The sequence below is a fragment of the Oreochromis niloticus genome, linkage group LG18 (assembly GCF_001858045.2).
Source record: "Oreochromis niloticus isolate F11D_XX linkage group LG18, O_niloticus_UMD_NMBU, whole genome shotgun sequence".
In the NCBI taxonomy this organism is placed as follows: domain Eukaryota; kingdom Metazoa; phylum Chordata; class Actinopteri; order Cichliformes; family Cichlidae; genus Oreochromis; species Oreochromis niloticus.
The window spans coordinates 12,538,053-12,561,108 of record NC_031982.2 but is presented as its reverse complement, the minus strand read 5'-3'; the positions used below and the strand labels follow the sequence as shown (position 1 = coordinate 12,561,108).

Below are 23,056 nucleotides of genomic sequence, written 5' to 3'. Positions count from 1 at the left end.
CTTGCCCAGATATGTCACATTTTTGCCTGAAAGTTCTGTGGGGATCACCTTGTTACCTCTTTGGCATTTCTTATGCATTTTTCATAGAGTCAGTCAAAGAAATGTGCTGTTTTTGTGACAGGCTGAGAGTAACAAAGCGTCAAAAGAGGCAATTTAAAATTTGTTCTCTGGTTAATCCCTTAAGTCAGGTATCTTTTTAAGCTTGCATGATTCTTAGGTCAGTTTTGACAAAAAATGATGAAAATGAATAAGTAACAATAAAAACAAACAAACAAGCAAAAAAACTTCTGTTGCAGGCAGCTGAAATGTTGGATTCTCCTCCTTTAGAGAGCTGGGTTGTGTTGAGCTGTGACTGTCTGTATGCACATTTTATGAATGAATCCTACCAGCTCTTAATTCAAATCAGGAGTTTCAGTCAGTCTAAAGTAAATAGCATAATATTCTAAATCTAATGATTATCACCAAATAATCAACTACAGAATCCTATCTCACAGGCAGCGAGGCCTCCTGCACTGTGAGCAAACAGTCACCATCATCCCCTACTTGCCATTAAATATGACTACATATTATTTTGGAAGATTATTACTTAGGTTAATGTTATGGGGATAACACAGATTCATTTTTGCTTTTTAAAAAAAATCAAAAATCAAAATGAAAACAGTAAGGAGCTGGAAACCTACACCACTGATCCGAACAGTTGTTAGGTCACATCACTCTGTCCTCCTACTCAACGCCAGGGGCCAGAATATTGACTTGAATGTTCAATGCCAAAAGCTGTAGCCTACGTGCTTCATATGACTTTATCTTATTTGTAAAGTGGAAACTGGAAACACATAACATATGTATAAATACACTGTGGCATGGAGAGTTGCTACAGCTGATGGTTGAGCAGTGACTGGATTAAAACATTAAATGAATTCAGAGGATAAATGCTGCTACAATGACTCAACACCTTTGATCAGCACGGCAGTCATTTTCAGTCCTTGCATACAGTAAAACATGAAGAGGAAACACAGTTTGAATGCAAATAAAAGCTTCCACTGTGCTTCTCTTTTAAAGCCTCTTAAAAATATCGTTTCCAGTCTGTCTCATGAAATCATAAAAGTAAAATTTGGGGAAAAAAAGACATTATTTGGTCACATTAATTAAAGCTTTTATGCTTACATAAGTGCTTATTTTTAATTCGTCAGAGCTGAATATTTTTTAAAAACCATCTGACTGTGCTGCAAACAGTCTGTTAATGAATAAGGAGATTTTTGGTGGACCCTGGTTGCCGTGTGGAAATGTCTTTATGCATGTGTGAGAACATTTTCCAGCGAGACCCGCAAACCTCAAACCAACAAGACCACAGGCGATAAAACTGCACACAGAAACAATCAGGACCTTTAATTCCTGCTCCATCATTAAGATGCTGATCAATAATAGGGATTGCCTCAAGTTAAAAACAAAAAAACCCCTTTATCTTCATTTGATTGTGTAGGCTGTTGTTGAGCTCAGGATTTTTTATTTTTGTTTTCAGTTAGGAGGTTATTAAATGTTTCAAGTTTCATAATTTCCCTTCTTGAGTATTACCACTACGGCGGCTAACATACTTCATTTTCTTTCAGTTTTATCTCTCTGCTCTTGAGTTTGTAGGAAATTCATCTCCTTTTAGCTTACAGATGAATGTTTCCCACAGGCTTATACCAGTGAATAAATAGAGGTCATCACTCTTGTTTTGATGATTTTTACCTTTCGGGACTCACTTGCATGTCATTCTGCTGTTGCACCAGCAGAGGAGGCAAACGTCCACGTTTGATATTGTTGCTTTTTTTTTTGTCTTTCTTTTTTTTTGTAGTGGGACTTCTTCCAATGTATGTCTGCCAAATGTACAAGTGTGGATTGCAGTGTGTCTTCTACATTTTTTTTTATGATCCTATAGTAGCACAAATACATTTCCACTTGTCAACCCAAATATTGAACTTGTAAAGAGACCTAACCTCCCTGTGCAGACGGGTTATTTATTTCCAGAGAAAGACAGTGTGTGCCAGTAACTGTTCCGGGAGAGCGACTGAGCCATGATTACCACCAGCCTTCTTAATAACTATTTGAAACTCACTGGAGGACTGAATAGGAAACATGCTTTTAAAATTAAACAGGGAATTTGAATGCACACAGAAACAATATCGGGGGTGGGGGGTGGGGGGCAGCTATTTGGAATCAAAAGACTCACAAATGACACCCAGCTTGTGCCTGGCTCAGAGGACCCAACCTGAGGGCTGTTTGCAATAATTGAAAACTTGTGTGAGAAAATGACAGGTTTATTATCATTTCTGGGGATTTCTGGGGGCTTTCATGTGATCCTGGGGATTAATTCAAAGACAAAAACCACAGAGGAAAAAGTGCAAGGCGAGACAAAAGCCCTAGCATGGTTTTTATTCGTGAGTTCAAAAGCATATCACAAAACAACAGTCATATCAACATTACATTTACTAGCAATTAAAATCTAATTCCCCATATATAAATACTCTCAAGCACACAGAGCCATTAGTAATTTCCACAGTGACGTGCAAATGCTTACAGATAATATCCAGCATTCATTACAAAACAATAAGCAGCTCCAACTTAAACAAGATTGCATAACAACTGATATGACAGTGAGCCACATTACAATGCTCATCAGTGAGAGTAAAACTGTTTGTAACTCAATACTCAAAGAGAAATACGCACAAACGAGGACCACAGCCCCACTGTTCGCATAGTCACTTCACTGATAAGCCTATAGGTTATTGTGGGCTGCCCCTAATTTTGAATTTGAAGAATTGGCAAAGCGAGACTTTAACAGAGACCTTCATTTTTTTTTCTGTGCGCATACATAACTCAGTGTGGAAGAAACATCTTCCTTGTCATCTGTGTGCTTGCTCCTGTCCGGTATTTGTCAGAAGGGCGAGGTGGGATAAAAAGATTGGGGGCCCTCAAGGTGTGGAGCAGCTCGTGTCCGCCAGAGTCTTGACAGGGGCTCCCTAGAGGCCTGCGAGCAGCTCACTGAGCAGCACCTCTCTTTCTCCAAGAAGCACATCTCTCTTCAGGCTGGTTCCTTTGTTCACTACCTTTACTTTCATGGCCAGAGTCTTTACCTGTGCCTGAGGCAGAGCATCGAAAAAAAAGTCTTCATTGAACACCGGATTCCTGCTGTTCTTAATGATGGTGCTCCTTTGTTTCTGCTGCTTACCAGGATTCAGGTAGAGTGCTACGCAGCAGTTGATGCTTTTAAGGTCTGTCTGCCTGTCGTAAAGGGCCTCGGCTGCGAGCACGCGCACCCTCAGCCGGGCTGCCTCCGGGTCGTAGTGTGTGCTCAGCCTCAGTTTCCCCCCCTTGTTAAGGTTTATAGTGTGCTCGCGCTGACAGAGGTCTGATGCCGCTGCTCCCCTCAAGCCACCGCTTTTACATCCACGGAAGGCGGGAGAGGGAGGGCAGCGCATTCGGCGGCGCTGCATGTTGGGGCTGTTGTCTGCTGAGCTGCATTCATCAGTGGAGAGGGAACTGTGGCGTGCCAGGGAGCGTTTGGCACGAGACACCTTGGGGGAGAGAGGAAAAGCAACTGTAAACATACAGAAATAAGCCAATAGCTGAATGAAAAAAAAAAACTGTTACACACTCACTGATGATTTTGAATTATAAATTGTGGCCATACATGAGCATATAGAGCACAAGTCCTCACCTTGGCTTGTGTCTCCTGTGTAATAGAGCGCAGGAGAGAGGCGGATCGGGAAAGGAGAGGAGAGTTAAAGGGGGATGACTCGGCCGAGGAGCAGGTGTCACTCTCACCACCGCTGAAATAGCGGTAGGGGTTGGGGTCAGCCGGGGCCAGTAGGGTTCCCCCTTGGGAGCGCCTCTGGGAGTTTGGGGAGGTAAGAGGGCTGCTGGGGTCGCTGTGGAAAAGGCTCTCCTTGCGTCGGGTATGAGGAGACTCCATCAGGGTGGAAAAGCCATAGGAGGTCTGAGCTTTTGGGACATACGGCAGCGACATTGCAGTCTGTGACTGTGGGTCAGCGTTAGTGTTTACATCAATACCGACCCTGTCCATAGATCCAGCACCAGGCTCATCAGCACTCTCTATCTGGATGATGTGCCGGTTGGCTGATTTCTGGAGATTGCGGGAAAAGAGGCGAGGACTGCAGGGGTTCTTGCTGCTCCTAGCTCTGGGGCTCTGGCTGCAGATGGCATGGTCAGAGGCTGAGGGTCTGATGTTGGAGCAGTGCTGAGTTTCTGGGGTAACAGATTCTTCTGGAGGGCAGCAGATAAGTTTGGGTGGGATGAAGAAATCAGGAATCTTCTCTGGAGTGAGTACATTGGCATACACAGAAACAGGAATGGCCTCTGTTGTCTGCGGAGGCTGGGATTGAGTCCCACTGCGGAGCTTCTCCAGTAGCCACATGCCTACTCAGACGCCCCAGCTAACAGTTTTTCTATTAAGAGAAGAGTGATGTACAAAAAGGCAGATAGAATCAAAAGAAACGCATCCATTGATCGGAGTTCAAATGTGGGTTCCCAGGAGACATTAACCCTAGATCAAATCTGTTTTGCCCTTTACACCTCAGTAGTAAAGAATAGGCTTCAGATTCAGCGGGTGAGTGAAATGATGACTAAACCTTTAAACCAGAAGTAGCATTAAAACAAAACAACAAAAAACAAAAAATCCCCGCTTATCTAAGCATCTACAAAGAAGACTTTAATTGAATGTGGAATTAGTGAGAACACGAGCTAAAATTAAATTTCATCTAGATGTTTTAAGCGAACAGTGCGAACAAAAAAAATGCGTTTTCATCAAGTTTAACTATTTTTTCATCACTTCATTTAAATCACCGAAAATGCAAATATTAAAAATGCACGCGCAAAGACTAGTCTAAATAACTTTTCCCCACCAGATAAAGCCAAGTTAAGTCCCGCTGCGCTGCACAGCTGCAGCCCAATAAACCCACCTGTTGGCTGTATGACTCTTTCGCTTCAAAATGAGTGATCGCTGGCGCGCGGACTCGCTCAACCTTTCCAGGCACTCTGTGCGTAAAAGGTATTTTCCCGACAGTTGGAGCCCAAGTGTGATCCACTACCCTCGCCAGTGGGAAAGGGCTGCTAGACCAGTCGCTCTCGCTTTATATGATGGGGTCTCTGACTTCTGAGCCAATGAGATGATCGTGAAACCTTCCCATGATATTTACCATGAAACTGTTCCCGGCGCAGGCATGGAAGGGGGAGGGCGGCGGTGGGGGTACTCATTTTGAAAGCTGTTGCTTCATCACCCACAAAGTGTTGCAAATTATGTGGGTTTTATATCTCACTGCCTCGTTGGATTTTAGAGAGAACACTGTGATTGCATTTGGCACTCACGTGAGAGCTATCTCTAATGGACTGTGAGATAGTGCACCGTGTATTACGTGGGTCTAATGCATGCAAACAGGGAACCTTAATTGGACTTCCTGGTGGGAAACTGAGCGTTATGTGGTCTGACAATATGCTGCGTTTTTACCAACCATCTGAAACTCGTTTACCAGTGATGCAGGGGAAAGCTCGCGTCTTTATGCTCAGAGAAACTGAAATATAAACGGGAAAACAGAAAAACACGTCATAATATATATTTAAAAAAAGAGAGAAAGAAAACATAATGAAAAAACAATTTTAATGACCATCAGAAGGTAAGTTAAACTGAGGCAAATTACCACTTTGCACCTCATTTCTATGCATCACATTCAACTAATGAAAAAGACCTCACAGTTTTACATTTTGAAGCTTAGGCATTGAATATTTCTCTAAAATCCCACTGTTTAACCATGGACTGAGTCTGATATACTGCCAGAGAACAAGCCCTCGGATCCACTGACTCTGCTCTCTGTACCAAAAACTCTGACAAAGACCTGTGGCAAAGCTGCCTTCTGTTTCTCTTGAGATGGAACTCCTGTTGATCTGAGGAAGGCAAATCAAAGGAGAACATCAGATGAACGAAGCGCAGGATACTTAGAGCTGAAACAACATGTTGAAAATATTGGCTGACAAACCCCCCCAAAAGAAAATAAGAAAACAAACAAACCATATTAATAATAATAATAATAATAATGAATGTACAGGTACAAATATTCACTGCTTTACTTTCTAACCTGCCAAGATTTTTGGCTTCTCTTCATCTCCTCTAATAGCATCATCTTCACTTAGTTGGACTTAAGTTGTACACTGTAAAATATAACTTGTTGTTTCAACTTAAAAATATGAGGTAAAGGGCTGCCTTAAAATTTTAAGTTAAGTCAAGAAATAGAGTTTGTTCTTATAACACAACCAATTGTTATCTTAATGAAAAATCACATGTTGTCTAAACTTTCATCTTAGTTTAGTTGACTGAGATTTGTTAGTCAGTTCAACTCCTTTAATTGTCATTTTTACTTGGGAAAACCCTTTCAGCTAAATTAAAATAATCTATTGTTTAAACTCTTGTCCTAGTTCAGTTGACTTGGGTTTTTTAGTTAATTCAAATACTTTAGTAGTTCTTTTAACTTAGGAATCTATTTTAGCTTAACTAACATAACCTGTTAGCTAAGTTGATTTAAGTTTATTAATTACCTGAGCTCCTTAAGGTAGCTGAGTGAACTTGTAAATCAGTTTCATTTTAATTATCAGAGTTGATTGACTGGATGTAAAGAAAAATGTGTATTAAACATCTTAAGTTTTGTTTTGTTTTTTTAGCTTTCTAACATCCATTTCAGCAAAACTACCTGTTAGGTTTATCTTAGATCTCAGGTTTAAATATCTACATTCCTTTAAATTAATTTTCTGTTGTTTACAGAAAAAAAAATAAACCCCCCACAGATTCCATTAAAGTCTATCTGATCATTTCATACAGAAAGTTTGTTTTAAGAACATGACAAGACAATTACTCATGAGCACCCAACATTCACCATTTATTGTGCCATCTTAGTCATCTGAGAAACAGAAAAATCAGTGACGTAGCTCATCAGGCTCACAATCCATCAAAACTCAAAGGCTGCTCCCTGTGAAACAATAAATTTGAACTTGGTCTTGAGCCCAGTTTGGGTGAAGATTAAATTCTGACCAATACTCTAGGAGCAGTAGTGATTCTTGTGAAGTAACAACATAAAGTCTGCATTAATGTAATGTATCAACGGGACACTTGCTATTTTAGAAAAGTTATTCTTTACATTTACAAAATTTTTAAACTTCATTGTGCTCAGTCACACCTGTTAGCATAAAACTTGAAATATTAAAATAGTACAAAACCTTTGATAAGTGACAGTAAAGATCAGTTTATAACAAGTAAGACATCAAACTCTTGTATTTGTCTTCGTTTACAATTGCAACAAATTCCACAGAACCAATATCTCTGAAAATGAGTGCATGCTTCTGAAACATTTGATAATATGGATATTTCAGAAACATCAGTTTGAGTCTGCTCAATTGCAAAACAAAGGAAAAACTACTGACTTGCATGAGATAAGCATCTGCAGAGTCCACCATTATATTGTTGTTCACATAAGTTTCTTAAACCATGAACAAATGAGTAATTGTCTAATCTGGAATGTAAAGTGTAGTCATTTAGTGACATACAAAAGTGAGAATGAGAACTTGCAAGAATAAAAAAACAAACAGTAAAATAAAAACTGTCCTTAACACTAAGGAACATACAATTACAGTTCTGCATGGCTTTCTGCAAGAGTCTGTTTCTTAGACCATGCACTAGTGAGATGCACTGCCTTCCACCAATGTTCATTAGGATGTTCTGAATGACTTCAAAGATGTCCTTAAGTTCCTTTGGATAGTCTATGTTGAGGGCAAAAAGAAGGCCCATCAGCATGGAAATGGCACTTGAGACATCCCTCAGATTAGACAGGATTACTGCCGCCTCAAGGACAACCAACACATCGATGATGTCTTCTTCTTTCACCATCGCAATGCCAACTTTCATCCTCTTAGAAAACGTGTCTTCAATACCTGTCGGCTATAAAAGGGTTCAAAGACAAAAAAAAAAAAAAACAATTACACAATTACAATTACACAATATCCCTTGTGCTTAAGAATTCATGTCTTTCCAAAGAAGAGCCATACTGATGCCTTGGATGATGGTGATTGGCTTTGGGTAACACTTATTAGTTGTTAAAGTTTTTTCAGAATGAGATATGCACCCCCATGTTACAAATCCATTTCTTGCTTTAAACAAAGACCATGTTCATAAATAACTGAGCATGTCTTCAATTGCAGAATTCAAACAAAATTTTCAATTTAAATGGTAAATGGCCTGTATTTGTATAGCGCTTTACTAGTCCCCTAAGGACTCCAAAGTGCTTTACACATTCAGTCATTCACACACATGGGTGGATGACTGAATCGTGACTCAAGAGTTGACAGTTCGTCTTATAATTGGAAGGTTGCCGGTTCGAGCCCCGGCTCCGACAGTTTCAGTCGTTGTGTCCTTGGGCAAGACACTTCACCTGTTGCCTACTGGTGGTGGTCAGAGGGCCCGGTGGTGCCAGTGTCCGGCAGCCTCGCCTCTGTCAGTGCGCCCCAGGGCGGCTGTGGCTACAATGTAGCTTGCCATCACCAGTGTGTGAATTTAAATCTACTTATGCTAAATATTGGCTGTGCTCTAAACCAAATCTGGCTGAGAATACATGAAATGTGCAAACTGCAGCTACACTACAGGATCAGATTGTGGCTCCATAGACAATGCTTCTTTAATCAGTTTATTGATTAAAGTTTATTTTTCCCCCTATATTAACAGCATGAAAAAAGAGCATATAGACATGGCTGAACAGGTTGCATAATTGGCACTGAATATCAACATCCACCTTTACCCGGCTGCCCAATGAGTCTCGGCCAGTAACCTTTAATTGCTTACCCAGTCTACACAGTCTCTTTTCCAGGGTCCAGGACATTTCACCAAAGTATTGCCCCCCACAGCTGTAGCAGCCACTGCAGCCCCTTAAATATCCTAATATCTCTGCCATTACAATATACAATGTGAGAAATCAAACGTAAAGCTGAAGTGAACAGTACAGCAGCGAAATGTCAAAGACCCTGGTGAAGACATGAATAAACACAAGACACTAATAATATCAATGCTAGCTTGCCAGTTAGTTTCTCTGAAACCCAGAACTACTCCAGTGTCAAAGATCTTGTAATAATACATTTGGTGAGGAAAAAGTACACATGTTATCATGTGGCATCTATTGTTTCATAGATGCCACATGTTTCATTTAAAATCCACTGTGGTGCTGTCATTATTAAATTTACTAAAAGAAACAATGCTAACCTTCACAGTCTTGAAAGTGTGTGAGGGATCTTCCTTTAGAAAATGAGGTCCTCTGTCCTCTTCCTTTGTGTAGGGCTCTGGTCAAAGAAGTCAAAAAGAAAACAAAAACACTTTTTAAACAGTGTTTATGAAGCATGTAGACAGCTCCAAATTCACAGCTTTTTGATACATAATTCCATCAATATATGATTATCATTGGAGATTTTGAATCAGGCTTATCAGGACATTCAAGTAGAATATGATATCCAACCTACCACCAATATACATAGATTCTGTAAAAGTTACCACACTAAATGTCCAGTTGTGAAATATGATGACAGACTTTACTTATCAGCTTTCTTTCAATGAGTTCATCAGTTGAACTGGATAACCTAAAACTTAAACAAAGGATTAGATTTCGCAGTTGAACACTTACATCATCTCCGAAGCATCTTATGAGCCTAGTTAGCCCTCCTATGCTGCTCTTGATTTTGTACAGCTCCACGAACCTCTCCATAATGGTCAAGCACAGCAAAAAGGAACCCTTTCAGGTCAACAGATGTAAGACGGGCAAATTCTGCTTCAACCTGAGCAATAGAAGAAGAGGGGTGGAGAGTACAAGCAGAATAAAAAAAAAGATTCTTTGAGACCCAAATTTAAGCAAACAGTCATCTGAGGCCCATTAGAGAAAACACAAACACACAAAAGCAAACAAACAAAAAGATGCACTTTACCTGCCGTTCAGCAAACAAGGAAGTTCAGAGAACAATAAGCTCTGTCTCGAAATCTTTTAAAGTAGAATGATTGTGAAAATGACTTATGTGATGTAAAACTTTAGTAAACGTGCAATTAAAAGAACACTGAGTAAAAGGACAAGTAACAGTTTCCTTATTCCTCAGATGTTTACCTTGATGAGCAATACTGTTTTAGTCCAACTGCCTCATTAAAGTTACACAACAGGCTTTTTACATTAAAGCCAGCAAGTCCATTACATACTCCCTTTTTAGATCTGAAATACTGTGCACATTCTGTGTATATGTAGTGGACAGCAATTTACCCAAAAGAGCGCAAAGTTTGCAAGTCCACCTCATTTAAATGACAAAGACAGATGAGATCATCTAGACCTGTGAAAATAAATTAATGACAAACCTGCAGTTATGGATGTTATTACAACCACAAGAACCTAAACAGTCTGCTCCATTGCTTTTGTTAATGAATCATTTGTTGGTAACACGTCTGAATATTTAGTTTATGCCACCTGCATGTGATCATCAATAGTGCCATATTACTTCTTAAGAAGTACCCTGACACTACAATCTTTATATCATTTGTTCTACAGAGCTATTAAGTTACAATATAATCTGTGGTGTTTCCTGTATGACAAAATGCACAAATTGTAACTTACCATTTGACTCCACTGACAAAAATAAATCCCCAGCATCAAGTTTGGCTTCACAGACCTAAAATGAGTAAAATAAAAATATATGTTATAATTATATTGTTTTCGCCATTTATTCATGTTTGCTAATTTTCTGACATATAAACAATGTTAGTTTTGTTACAATACAGAGAATGCAGTTTAATTAAAAGGTAAATTATGCAAAAAAAAAAAACTTCTGCAGTATACCATGCCAAAAATCAGTGTCTCTGATGCCAGTTATTTTATCACTACAGCTCTTTTAGTATGGAAACTCACACAAACTAGTCATACTGATCACAAGAGTTCAAAAATAAGTCAAAATAGTGAGCTGTTGTTAAGCATAAAGCATTTCAGGGTAACAAATAACTGCACAATAGAATTAAAGCAAAAAATAAACACACTGGAGGACTATCTGATAAAAACTAATATAATGCTGGTTTGTAGACCATATTTTGTCTCAGTCCTCAGTGCACTCTTGCAGCTTAGCATGCAGCAGTTAATAACAACTTAAGTGATTACATAGGGGTAAACAGATGACAACAAGCATCGGAGTCCTGCCAAAAAGTTCTTTTTGAACCCAGTCAGTTATTGGAAATATTGCCAAAATGAACTTCCACCAAAATACAACAGCCTGTGAACTTGAAAGAAATTTACAAGCACAGAGACAATATGAAATAAGCTTTATTAATTAGCTGAGTTAGCTTGCTAATATCGCAACAGTGGTTGAGTGCACAACCTTAAAGCTAGCGGCACAATACTTGTGATTTGGTCAGCGCCACATTAAACCCATAAAAAAGGCCATATGTCAGTTTATTAGGTCAAGTTTGGTCATGACACACAAGCTGGACCTTGTCGGCTAAAGTTACATTAGCTAAAGCAAACATTTCGGTAAAAGAGAAAAACACACATCATGCCATAGATTCAAAACATGTTCCAACTTTTGTATCTCTCTTTCCTTATAGTTATAACCAATGTTACTCACCTTGAAAGCATATTCCAAAGAAGACGATTAGAAAACGTCCAAGTAAAGTGAGCATGTCGTTAACCGCCAATTCCCATGATGCACCTCGGTAGCAGTCACGTGAGGCAGTTTTGAATCCTGCTGTGCTCAACTTACCCACATTGTCAAGTTCACATAAGTTTTTGATTTAGCTGGACATGAGTTTTCAAGTTAGCTTTTTTTGGTGTAATTGGGACATTTTTAACTTGTAATTCTATGTTATAACAACAACTTCAGTCATCTATCGTCAAACTGATATAGAATAATATGTTGAAATAACAAACATCTAGAATTACATTTTACAGTGTAGAAATTTTCAAACCAATTAACCAATCACCAAATCAAGAACGAATCAGGAATCAAGGACGGTCATCAAATTACTTTAGTTATAAGTAAAGTAAAATTTTATTTCTATAGCACTTTTAAAGACAAATATCACAAAATGCTTCACAACAAAATACTTTTTTTTTTTTGACTGTGTCAGTTCATGATTTTCTCTTTTTTTCTCACCGTTTTGGATTTATCCATTTTTTTCAAATTGCCACAGTTTATAAAGCTTTCAAATAATTCACAGTCTCTTCTTTTCTTAATGTAGTTGATTTAAATTTGCATTATTGAATGACAAAAATATCTCCTCTGCTATGTGTGAGCTGGGGTATGAATGCAAATGAATGGAGTATAGTAAAACAACAACCGAATTATAAATTTATTTCATGCTCCTGAAAGCTAAAAATAAAGGCATCTCCTGTGTGAAACAGAGCCAGTCACTAGCTGAGTTTTCCAAACAACATAAGGCATCTGAAATATGCCAAGCCTGGATAGTAGATCTGATCACAAAACTACAAAATTACGTAATTTGAAATGAGGGAAGTCTAAGAAAACAAAACAAAAAAGAAACAAAAAAGAAAGACAACTCTGAAAACCTGAATGTGGTCAAGATACTTATCCTGAAAACATTGCATTTGTTCAACTGTAACCATGTACTGCTCAAAAGATCTACAATATCTAATGGTAAAACAAATAATAAATAAAAAACCTTAACAATGCAAAAGTAACATTAATTGACAATTTGCCTTTGTCTTCTATCTGGGCCTGTTTTTGTTCGGAGACAGCCAAAAAAAAAAATAAAAAAAATAATAACTCAACCCACAGTGTCTTTTGCCAGGTGTTAAACATGGAGGTGGATCTGTCATGGTATGAGCAGCCATCTCGTAGGAGTCATTTGGACCAGTCGCTGTTCTGCAGGGTTTTAAAAATGGCCAATAAATACGAAGCCACTTTAGAGAATCAGCTGAATACCTTGGAGATATAAATATTAAAGCAAAAATCCACAATCTAGCTAGACCTTGCCAAACATTTCTAATGTGCGTATGACTTGTTGTTTTCACTATTTGGAAGGTCTGCCCATCATTATACATTAAGTCTATCAGCAAAAGCAGATATAACACTATATGTGTGTTTGTGTACGTGGCCTTACGTGACTGGATCATTAAACTACTGTTGCAGTTAAAGGCACTGTAGGGTCTGATACATGCATCCTTAAATCTCCTTGTGGTCAGAATCGGATCCGCTTGGCTTGATTCACAGTGAAAGTGGGCAATCCCGTCTCCAACAGCAAACCTTTGTCTTTACGTTATTAAACCACTGAATTTATTTCCATGTCATTTGCCTTTAAAATCCTTTTTTTTTTACCCTCCACAGTCTTGAGAGTTATTTCTTTTCATCACAGTTTAGTCTTAGTTTATATTCAGAACCTCAATCTGCACAATTGTGAACAACAGGTCTTACCAGTTGGACACCTGAGCGCTGTACCTGGGAGATAAAAGCCAATTATTTTTTAATATTTACTTCAGTGTATATACTTTCAAGTCATTTGATTATTATAGTTATTAACAATTTTTCTCATAAAAAACTGCATTCAGAAAAGATGAATTAGCAGAGTAGAGAGTAGGAGAAGACATTCGAGCCTTGGTATAAGTTTTGACCTGATCTAATTATAATATAACTCAATTTTCAGACATATATTAAGAGATGACATTTGATATTTTTACTGCCTGACAGCCGACAGAGGGGATTCACACGGAAAGCAGAGGAAGAAGGCGTTTGAGAATGATCTGCATTCACCACTTTTCTGGATGTGCAGCAAGGACATTTATACTTTAATGCTTAAAAAAAAGGAAATATAAAGTCTCACATGACCCACCAATGCAGGTGTGTGAATTTGGAAGAAAAATACTCAAGACTCTCAGCTGTAATTTGTGCCAATGGGACCTTTACAAAGAACTAAATATAGGTCTGAAATAATTAACTAAATGAGAGCCATTCATGCTATTTTTTTCTGAAAGTAGACTGTTGTCAATTATAGATAAGTGATGAGCCATTAGATTTGTATGAATTATCCACTGGTCTAGCTGTGAACGTAGACATTAAGCCAGGCAACTATTTACTGATCCCATTTGGAAATGCATGTTTTATCCCTGCACGGAGTACGGACATGTACTGCAATCAAGCAGTCCAGTGAGGTTTTCAATTTATTCCATTAAAAACACAAAATAATAATAAAAACCAAAAAATATGATGATAGTGGATAAAAAGCATTGCAATTGTTTAACCATACATTCAATTCAATTCAATTTTATTTATATAGCACCAAATTACAAGGATCTTTATATTGTATGGCAAAGACAGTACTATAATATAGGGAAAACCCCAACAAACGGACGATCCCTTATGAGCAATCACTTGGCAACAGTGGGAAGGAAAAACTCCCTTTTAACAGGAAGAAACCTCCAGCACAGTCAGCTTCACAGAGGAGCAGCCGTCTGCCGTGACTGGTTAGGGATGAAGGGACAAAAGAAACACTGTGGAAGAGTGTATCTCAGAGAATAGTGGAGGGAAGAGCTACACCTCTAAATGAACTACTACTATTATTTTGAAAATATTAAACTTGTACAGTATCACAGTGCAGTCATGATATTCTCAAAGTATGTCAAAGTGAACGTGATTTAACTGGGTCGTTTGATATTATATGATTTTATTTCTAAAAGGTTTATACATAATAAAACAATAGAAACCATTAAAACTAGCACAAACGTTAAAAAATAAAGATACTTCAGAAGCAGTCAGGCAAACACATTGAATCCAGCTCTGAACTATGTGTAATGCAGAGGAATAAAGATTCAATCTGCACTCTTTTGTTGTTTAAAAGGAAAACATGTGTGTTACCTCACATTATTTATATAAATACATATTGAATAAAACATTAGATTAGCTGCAGTTTAATATTATTCAGAACTGTCAAAATACAGAATTTGATATAGGTTGATAAATACTGGCAATGTTGACACACACACACACACACACACACACACACACACACACACACCACACACACACACACACACACACATTTAGAATAAAGTGAGAAAAGTTAAATGCTGGGCTCTTTTGATTTCTAATATTGGCAGTTAAAAGATACGAAACTCAACCTACTCTATAATCCTCTCTCTCTCTCTCTCCATATATACATATTATTCTCTAAAGCTCTTCTCTCACAAATCATACCAACACAGCGAACAGACATTCGTGTACGCAGACACAAACAAGCGAGCAGGATCGTGTACCTCTGTCAGTTTTAATTGGACCGATGCTTTTGTGCTTCTGTTTATAACGAAGCCTTCCTCAGTTAACCGATTCTTCCTTGCCTCTGCAACCAACCTACAGGATCGAACTCAGCATTGTTTTTCTGCTCCAATTAAGCGTCAGCTGTTGACTGTCTTCAGCTACTCATGTCACTTCAGCTAAGCATCAGCTCATCCAGATAATCACCAATCATGTTTCAGAGTGGAATCAATGTGGGCTTTTTCTTTACTGTCAATGTATTGTTATTGTGAGCTGTTCTTATGAGCAGTGGGATTTTGTTCATCTGTTTTTGGCTTTTAGTTCTACCTATTGCGACATTTGTTTGATGTGTCATCCGTCATTTCGGCTTTTTTCTTTTATTAGTTTTTGTTCTGTTATTATTTTTCTTTCACATGAGCACTTATGGATGTCAGTGCTTGTATAACAATCCACCAATTAGGTCCAGACCGGACTATCTCTACAACCATCGTATGATCAAGACATTTAGTATGCGTACCTGCAGCAGGAATCCTGCTGATTTCAGTGACCTTTCACTAAAAGCAGCTTTCTTTTTTTGGGTCAGACTCTTCATTTATCCTGTTGTAGAGGCTATTTTAAAAACTATTGAATAAACTTGTTTAAAATTTGCTGCAAAAACCCTCTAGAGCAGGGTTTGTCAAACCTTATTGGACCTGATGTAAAACTGTGTTTTATACTATATTACATCAGACTCTCTTTGAGCAAACCTTTGGCCATGGTGTGAAGGAAGAAGTGATTTTTAACTGGAAGAGAGATCCATCAGAACCATCCATCCATCAGGGAGGGTGTAACCAAGTGGGGGGTAAAAGGAATGAGGAGACTGAAAAGAGGAGCATGGAGAGAGTACGAAACACAAACTATGGGAGCGAGAAGACAAAAGTTAACAACATGCAGTAGAACAACACGCGGCATATAAACACATGGGAAATGAAAGTAGGGGAGTGAAAAAGAGCTCTGCATCACTGGAAACCCCCCAGCAGCCAGAAGGCTTTTTCACGCTTTTACATTGGTCTTACGCAGCGCTGACAGATAGCTTTGTAGACTGATATCTACATGTCACTAACAAGAGTCTGTGGGCCACACTTTCTAGTTTATTTCTTGGCCTTCCAGCAAATGTAAACAGAGCTGAAATGAAGTCTTAAAAGCAAACAAAGAAAACTGTCGACTTCAGCCTGTCTGTGCTTCTCAAGCAGTTTTTGATGATTTTCTTTGATGCGTTTTGTCATGTTTCTCCCATTCATGCTGAACTCCACTGTCACCCCCTTTCCTGCTCCAGCACAATTTAAACCAGTCAGCATTTGACTTACACATAGTGTTACTAATGCTGAGGTACCTGCTATTCATTTTTTGGAGGGCTGAATGTTAGCACATATCCGGTTTTACAATAAAAACAGACTTGAGCCTTAAGCAGCACAACTAATAGATGGTTTAGGGTGATCTGATCCAGCCCTGACTATAAAACCTTTCACCAAAACATGAAACTTTTAAGCTCTTAGAGCCTTTAGGTAGAGCAGATTCTGTCTCCTGAATCCAAACTTCCACCGGAGAGCAGCCTGACAGCTAAAAGCCCTGCCTCTCTTTCTATTTTTGGAACCACAAGTAAGGCTGCACTCTGAGAGCAAAGTACTCCAATAGGTTAATATGGTACTGTGAGGACTTTACCATATGATGGGGCCTGCTCATTCAAGGCTGTGTGTTAAAGGATTTTGAAATAAATTCTTCATTTAAGAGGAAATCATTAAAAAAGCAAAATATGACCTCTCTTTCCAGTCTTAGTACTCACCTTGGTAGTTTGTTGCATCCTTAGAGATCAAATGATTTCTACTGGTTTCTACTGGTCCAAAGATGAGGATGGAAGACACAGTAACAGAGTCATTATGCTGTTTTATTTGCATAATGGTCCCCATGTGTACAAGTTCACTTTTAATTGATATTGAATTATTTTGTGATTTTATTGCACATTATTTTCAGAAGACTTTGGCTTTGGGTCACTAACTCCTTGAGGTCCCAAGACCCCAATTAGGGAATCTTTAGAGGATGATGCTGTACAGAAATGTGATCCTGACTTGGTGATCATGTATATGTATGATCAATTATAATCCCTTTTAGTAGACTCTTTTATTTTGCATCATAATCAGATAATATTTAATGTCAGTTCAGTCTACCAGGATTCTAACACACTAAAGTGACCTTGTGAACATGGTAAACATGCCTGCTAATTACTACCATGGTTGCAAGTAAGATGTCAGTGTTAGCATTTATCTCAAAGAACTATTTGCTCAGTATTAAAATGCTTTATAGTATTTTTATGCATAACTTTTTTTAAACTATTGAGTTTGGATGTTTTACACAGGCTGAACGCAGTCACGATGATCTCTGATGTGTTATACATCTAAAAAAATCGCCCCAATAACCTTATATAGCTGTCAGTGGATTTTCATAAGGCGATTCTCTTACAATACAGGTTGATGAATGAAATCCAATGATTTAAAAAAAAGAAAAAGAAAGCACCTATCTCAGAACAAATGTGGTCTAAAAACAGGAGACCGGAGACAATAGCTGAAATGCAAAAGTCCACCCACACGTTTTGGCAGCATTACCTGGGTGTATTCACCACTGGATGTTATTTGGCTGTCATTATTATTGGCCTGATAGGCAAAAATTGGTCCTCCATCAGAGTGAAAATAGCATCTCCATCTTTTCCTTTTCACTCATCTTTGCACAAGATGTGCCAGAAGTATAACAGGAACAGAAGATTGATTTTGGTACTCATTACTGGCGTAGTCAATGTTGAGGGTTGAATTTTTCTCTGAGAAACAGTACTGAAAACTTAAAGTAAATGTCAAATGAAATGTCACAGGGATTATTGCTGCATGCATTACTATGTTTCTGTAAGTCATTTTAAAACATTTCTATTTCAGAATTTCATGAGATGAATAAATACTTTTGCTACATTTTCCACTCTTTCTTGTCCCAGAACAACTTATAATGACACTATTCATTCAGAGCAATGATTCCATGCATTTTCCTCCACACTAAATTTGTCCCAAATCAAACTCTAGCTTGTTTAGTCTATTTTCTATAGTCTTTTTTGATAATTATAGTTTAATTAAATGAACATTTCTATGTTTCTGGCAGGTGGATGCACGTACACATACAGTATAAGGACAAAATAAAATAATCTGGTCCTTTAAAGATTAGAAAATTGCAGTTGCCACTGGGTGATTGACAGCTGATGTGAATGTTTTCTACTTAAGATTGAATTTGTCTTTGGGAATGGCTTGATGACCCTTCTTTAAGGTCACTGCAGATGACCCCTAAAAGGAACAGCCGAAACAAGAAGAAGATTTAAGATTTAATTTTCGCTCGAGTTATGTTTGCAAGTTAAAAACTTTTGTCAGATACTTTTACTGTACTTTCTGCTTTATTCCTATATTTGTGCATCATTGTTCCAAGTATCTTTGTAGTGACTCAGTATTACAAAAGTTAACAAAAACCTGTCACCTCTTCCATCTTGATTTTGCTTCACTGGATGGAAGCTACAGATGGCTCAGTGCTAGACTATAGTAATTATGGCCTATAATATAGAATATTGAATTATATATAATGTGAGCACATAAGATAATAGCCCTTAATAAAGTCAGAAGCTTTCAGTGTGAGTCATGGCCCCACTGAGGCTGAGATGAGAGGATGGTAGTGAGCTGAGTCATGTTCATATAGTAGGATTTTACTTAGTTTGGAAAGAATCCAAACATTTATTATTGTTGCACAACGATATTCAACATATTTATTAAAATCAAGGATGCAGTGATTGATCTTACTTTGTATCAAAACTATCCAAACATAAAAAATAATCATTTTCACAGTGATTCGCAGTGCAGACAAAATATGATAACTGACAGGAGATCTTGAGAATCTAGCATTTCTTTAACAATATTATTCGCAATATCTCTGTCATCACATGTAAAAGATCCCAGTGTAAACTACTACTACGTCGTAAGTTACTGTGTCACTGAGCAGAAAATACACACTATTAGATAACAGCATGTTGGCTGGTGCAAGACTCGTTCCGTTGCTGTACTGATATTTTCTTTATGGCTCGGAGACAAACAGCCCATCTGGTTAGGGGCTGCACGGAGGTAAACAAACACCGAGCGCAGGCAGCTAAAGACAGAGTGGATCTGGAGCTGCTTAGTGTTGGTATTCGAAGTTATGATGATAAATTTGTTAGAGGATTATCACATATACAGACCAACCGACCAGAAGCCATGAGTGTGCACAACAAGTAAACAAGAAGAAAAAAAAGAAAAGGAAGAAGACGGAAAAAAAAGAGGAGACAGATGGAGAGGGGGTGAAGACAGTACAAGATGAAGCATGTAAAAAGTGAAAAGTGGACCAGCACCATCTGTAAAACATTTGGGAGAAATAGAGTGCAGGAGAAAAGGAATAAGAAAACCAGAATGCATCAATGTTTCACAAGTAGCACACGAGCATGAAAGCACACGAGAAACAAGATGTCCTTAGTTCTTAAAGCAGCGATAGACACAAATTATTCTCAGTTTAAAATCATTTGAACAGCAAAGGTTTATTTACTGTTCATAAAACAGAACAGAAAGAAAAAATTGGACAAAACCTGCCGGAAGTGCAAATTCCCACCCTTTTAATGAGGCTTCACACAAATAAGGAGCATGGCCACAATCTGCACACACAGACACACACACACATTCTGACACACAATTAATACACCCAAACACAAACAGCTCATCCATAAACACAACTTTTCACACAATTTGGTAGTTAATGAATTACATCATCATTCATTTTTTTAGTGAGATGCTTGGTTATCTACTAAAGTTTTAAATGGAAAGATACATTTCCAACTTTTCTTCTGTAGATGTTTTGAGTCCATCCATCCATCCATCCATCCATCCACCCATCCATCCATCCATCCATCCATCCATCCATCCACCCATCCATCCATCCATCCATCCATCCACCCACCCACCCATCCATCCATCCATCCATCCATCCATCCACCCATCCATCCATCCATCCATCCATCCATCCACCCATCCATCCATCCATCCATCCATCCATCCATCCATCCACCCACCCATCCATCCATCCATCCATCCATCCATCCATCCATCCATCCATCCATCCTCTTCTGCTTGTGGAGCTCTTTCCTCACTTCCCTCATCCTTAACCACAGTCTGTAATATGGATGCATCGTGGTTATAATGACCACAAAATATGAACAGTCCAACTCCTGAGAGCACTCTTGATAAAAAGTACCGTGACCACTGTTTAGTCACATCAAATTCTCTGCCACTGCACAGGAAATAGGAACCAACAGCTATAACATACCTCCTGTTTCTATTTTTACAGCATACAATTTCTCTGCTACATAAAAAACCCACACCTACATATAACCTACACAAGTAAGCTCCCATGTTAATGCATCGGTGCATGTTCCACCTTTAAATGTGATAACACAGACAGTTACATGCTTATGTGTACTTACTCATTGCTCAATAAATGTATCATTAATGCGGCATGTGTGTAAAATTCTTCAGATGTCTTCATATTGTTTCTTCTGCATTCTCCAGCTGCTTTAAAGGCACTAAAGAAAGGCCAAAAGAGCGATGGGGACATGCAGCACGTCAACCTCTGAGTGTGAAGCAAAGATATTATCAGCGCCATATATATCTGAGTCTCCTGAGCACTCTAGCTCGTGAAATAAACAAAGACGGTACTTTTTCTTACAATATCTGTCCTTTTCAAGTCACATCTGAATTCTTGTGCGGCTCTGACATTTACCAACATGTATCAGTACAGGTATTGACAATTCATCATCAGCCAAAAGAAGATCAAATACATTCATATAACGCTATCAAATTACCCCTGAAGGCAGCATGACTTCAACTGTTTGTGCAGTTTGTGCATCGAATTTCTGCTGCCTTTAAGTCAAGACTTGTCGACAATTTTACATGTGGTTTGACTTTTCAAATAAAGTACAATGTATCTTACAGGTCTGGCCCAATAATACCATTTAAGTGTACTATGATGTACTTTTAAATGTCAAAAAGTATTTTTGTCTATTTGAGCTCCCCCCCCCCCCCAACTCCTCTTTGAAAGACAACATGAACTCCTTCAGTTACTTGGCTACTTTTGGATCTCCTCCCCCTTGCATTTATACTTTTGTGTGTATGTGTGTTTATGTGTGAGCTCTCTCCATCCCTTGCGACTGCTTGGCATTTTGACAAGTGTGTGACAGTTTAATCTGTTGACAACGACAGCATGATGAATCCTTACACAATATGCTGGCAACGAACAGTGTCTCTCAAACAGACAGAGAGAAAAGAAGATCGACCAAATGGTACACTGCATATTTTTGACAAGAAGATAAACACAACAGCCTGGGTTCATCACCAGTATAAATAAATCGATGAATGAATCATGGCAGACGCCGATTGGCTGAGGGACAAGAGAAGCTTGATTTTGTTCCACGATCAACAGTTGTCAATACTTCTCGAAACTACTGATCGATGTCCTCGACGCTCTTTTCTTCCAGGAGTTAATCGTCTAATTCGAGTCAAAGGAGATAAGCAGGATTTGTTTTCTTGCTCAGTTGTTTTAGAAGACTGCATAAGTGTAAGACATGTTAGCAATCACCCAGAGCATCGTTAGGACTTTGGCAAAGTGAAAAATAAAAATAGTGGCACTTTAACATGATTCTCACACTTCCAGCACACTGCCATTGAACACGAGGTGATCACAGGTCTGCTGTGTCTCTGCACACTTTATTTGCTGTTGCTTTTCACAGGAAAAAAAAGGTTTCCATTTATAATGCCTATTTTTAATTAATTCACAGTCTGCAGAAGCAAAAAAAAAAAACCAGTAAAAACTTCCCGCTGTCTTTGTATTAACTACTCAGCATCAACTCAGAGCTTGAGGGGAACAAAAGGAAATGGCAGGACTGAAGTACTTTGCTAATAGGAAGAATTCAATGAATCGTGGACCCTTAAGGCTCCTTTAGTATATAACTCAATACATCCTGAACAATGCTTTTGCCGACCTTTCATAAGGGCAGCATGTGGATGACTCATTGCCTTACTTCACAGAGTAAATGTGAATGATTGCTGGTATTTATTGTATAGGGCGAAGCAGCAGCAGGAAAAGGGGAAAGGTAACAGCGGGGCAGTGAGACTGGAGATGTACAGTGTGACTCTCAGGAGCACTTCGCAATCCATAATTGGGGATCGCAGTAAAGAGTCATAGCTGTTTCACAGTTTCAGTCTGTCTTTTTAGTACACCTTGCAAGTACTAGATTAGACCTCCTTTTTTGCCTTCAGAGTTACTTTAATTCTTCGTGGCACAGATTCAACAAAATGCCAGCATCACCGAGCTGCTGCAGATTTCTCAGCTGCTCTATTAGAGGAATTTGCATACGGTGAACTCGTTCTCATGTTAAAAAAAACAAGTTGAAGTGATCTGAGCACTGTGACATGGTGCGTTATCCTCCTGGAAGAAGTCATCTGATGACTGGTACTCTGTGGTCAAAAAGCGAGGGACATGGTGAGCAACAATAGTCAGGTAGGCTGTGGCATTTAAACAATGATCAATTGTAACTAAGGGACCCAAAGTGTGCCAAGAAAATATCTCCCACACCATTACCGAAGAACCTGATCTGGTGATACAAGGC

The 23,056-nt window shown here is 38.6% G+C and overlaps 1 protein-coding gene across 1 annotated transcript; it reads right to left on the bottom strand.

Annotated features, from left to right (window-relative positions):
- Positions 1 to 2,400: 2,400 nt before the first annotated feature.
- On the bottom strand, positions 2,401 to 5,336 carry LOC100710900 (C2 calcium-dependent domain-containing protein 4C). The gene is made up of 3 exons (XM_003437984.4): positions 4,962 to 5,336; positions 3,701 to 4,448; positions 2,401 to 3,557 (listed from the first exon to the last, which is right to left on the bottom strand). Exons 2-3 carry the CDS (start codon positions 4,415 to 4,417, stop codon positions 3,003 to 3,005), a joined length of 1,272 nt encoding a protein of 423 aa, XP_003438032.1. The 5' UTR covers positions 4,418 to 4,448; positions 4,962 to 5,336; the 3' UTR covers positions 2,401 to 3,002.
- Between the last annotated feature and the right edge of the window lie 17,720 nt (positions 5,337 to 23,056).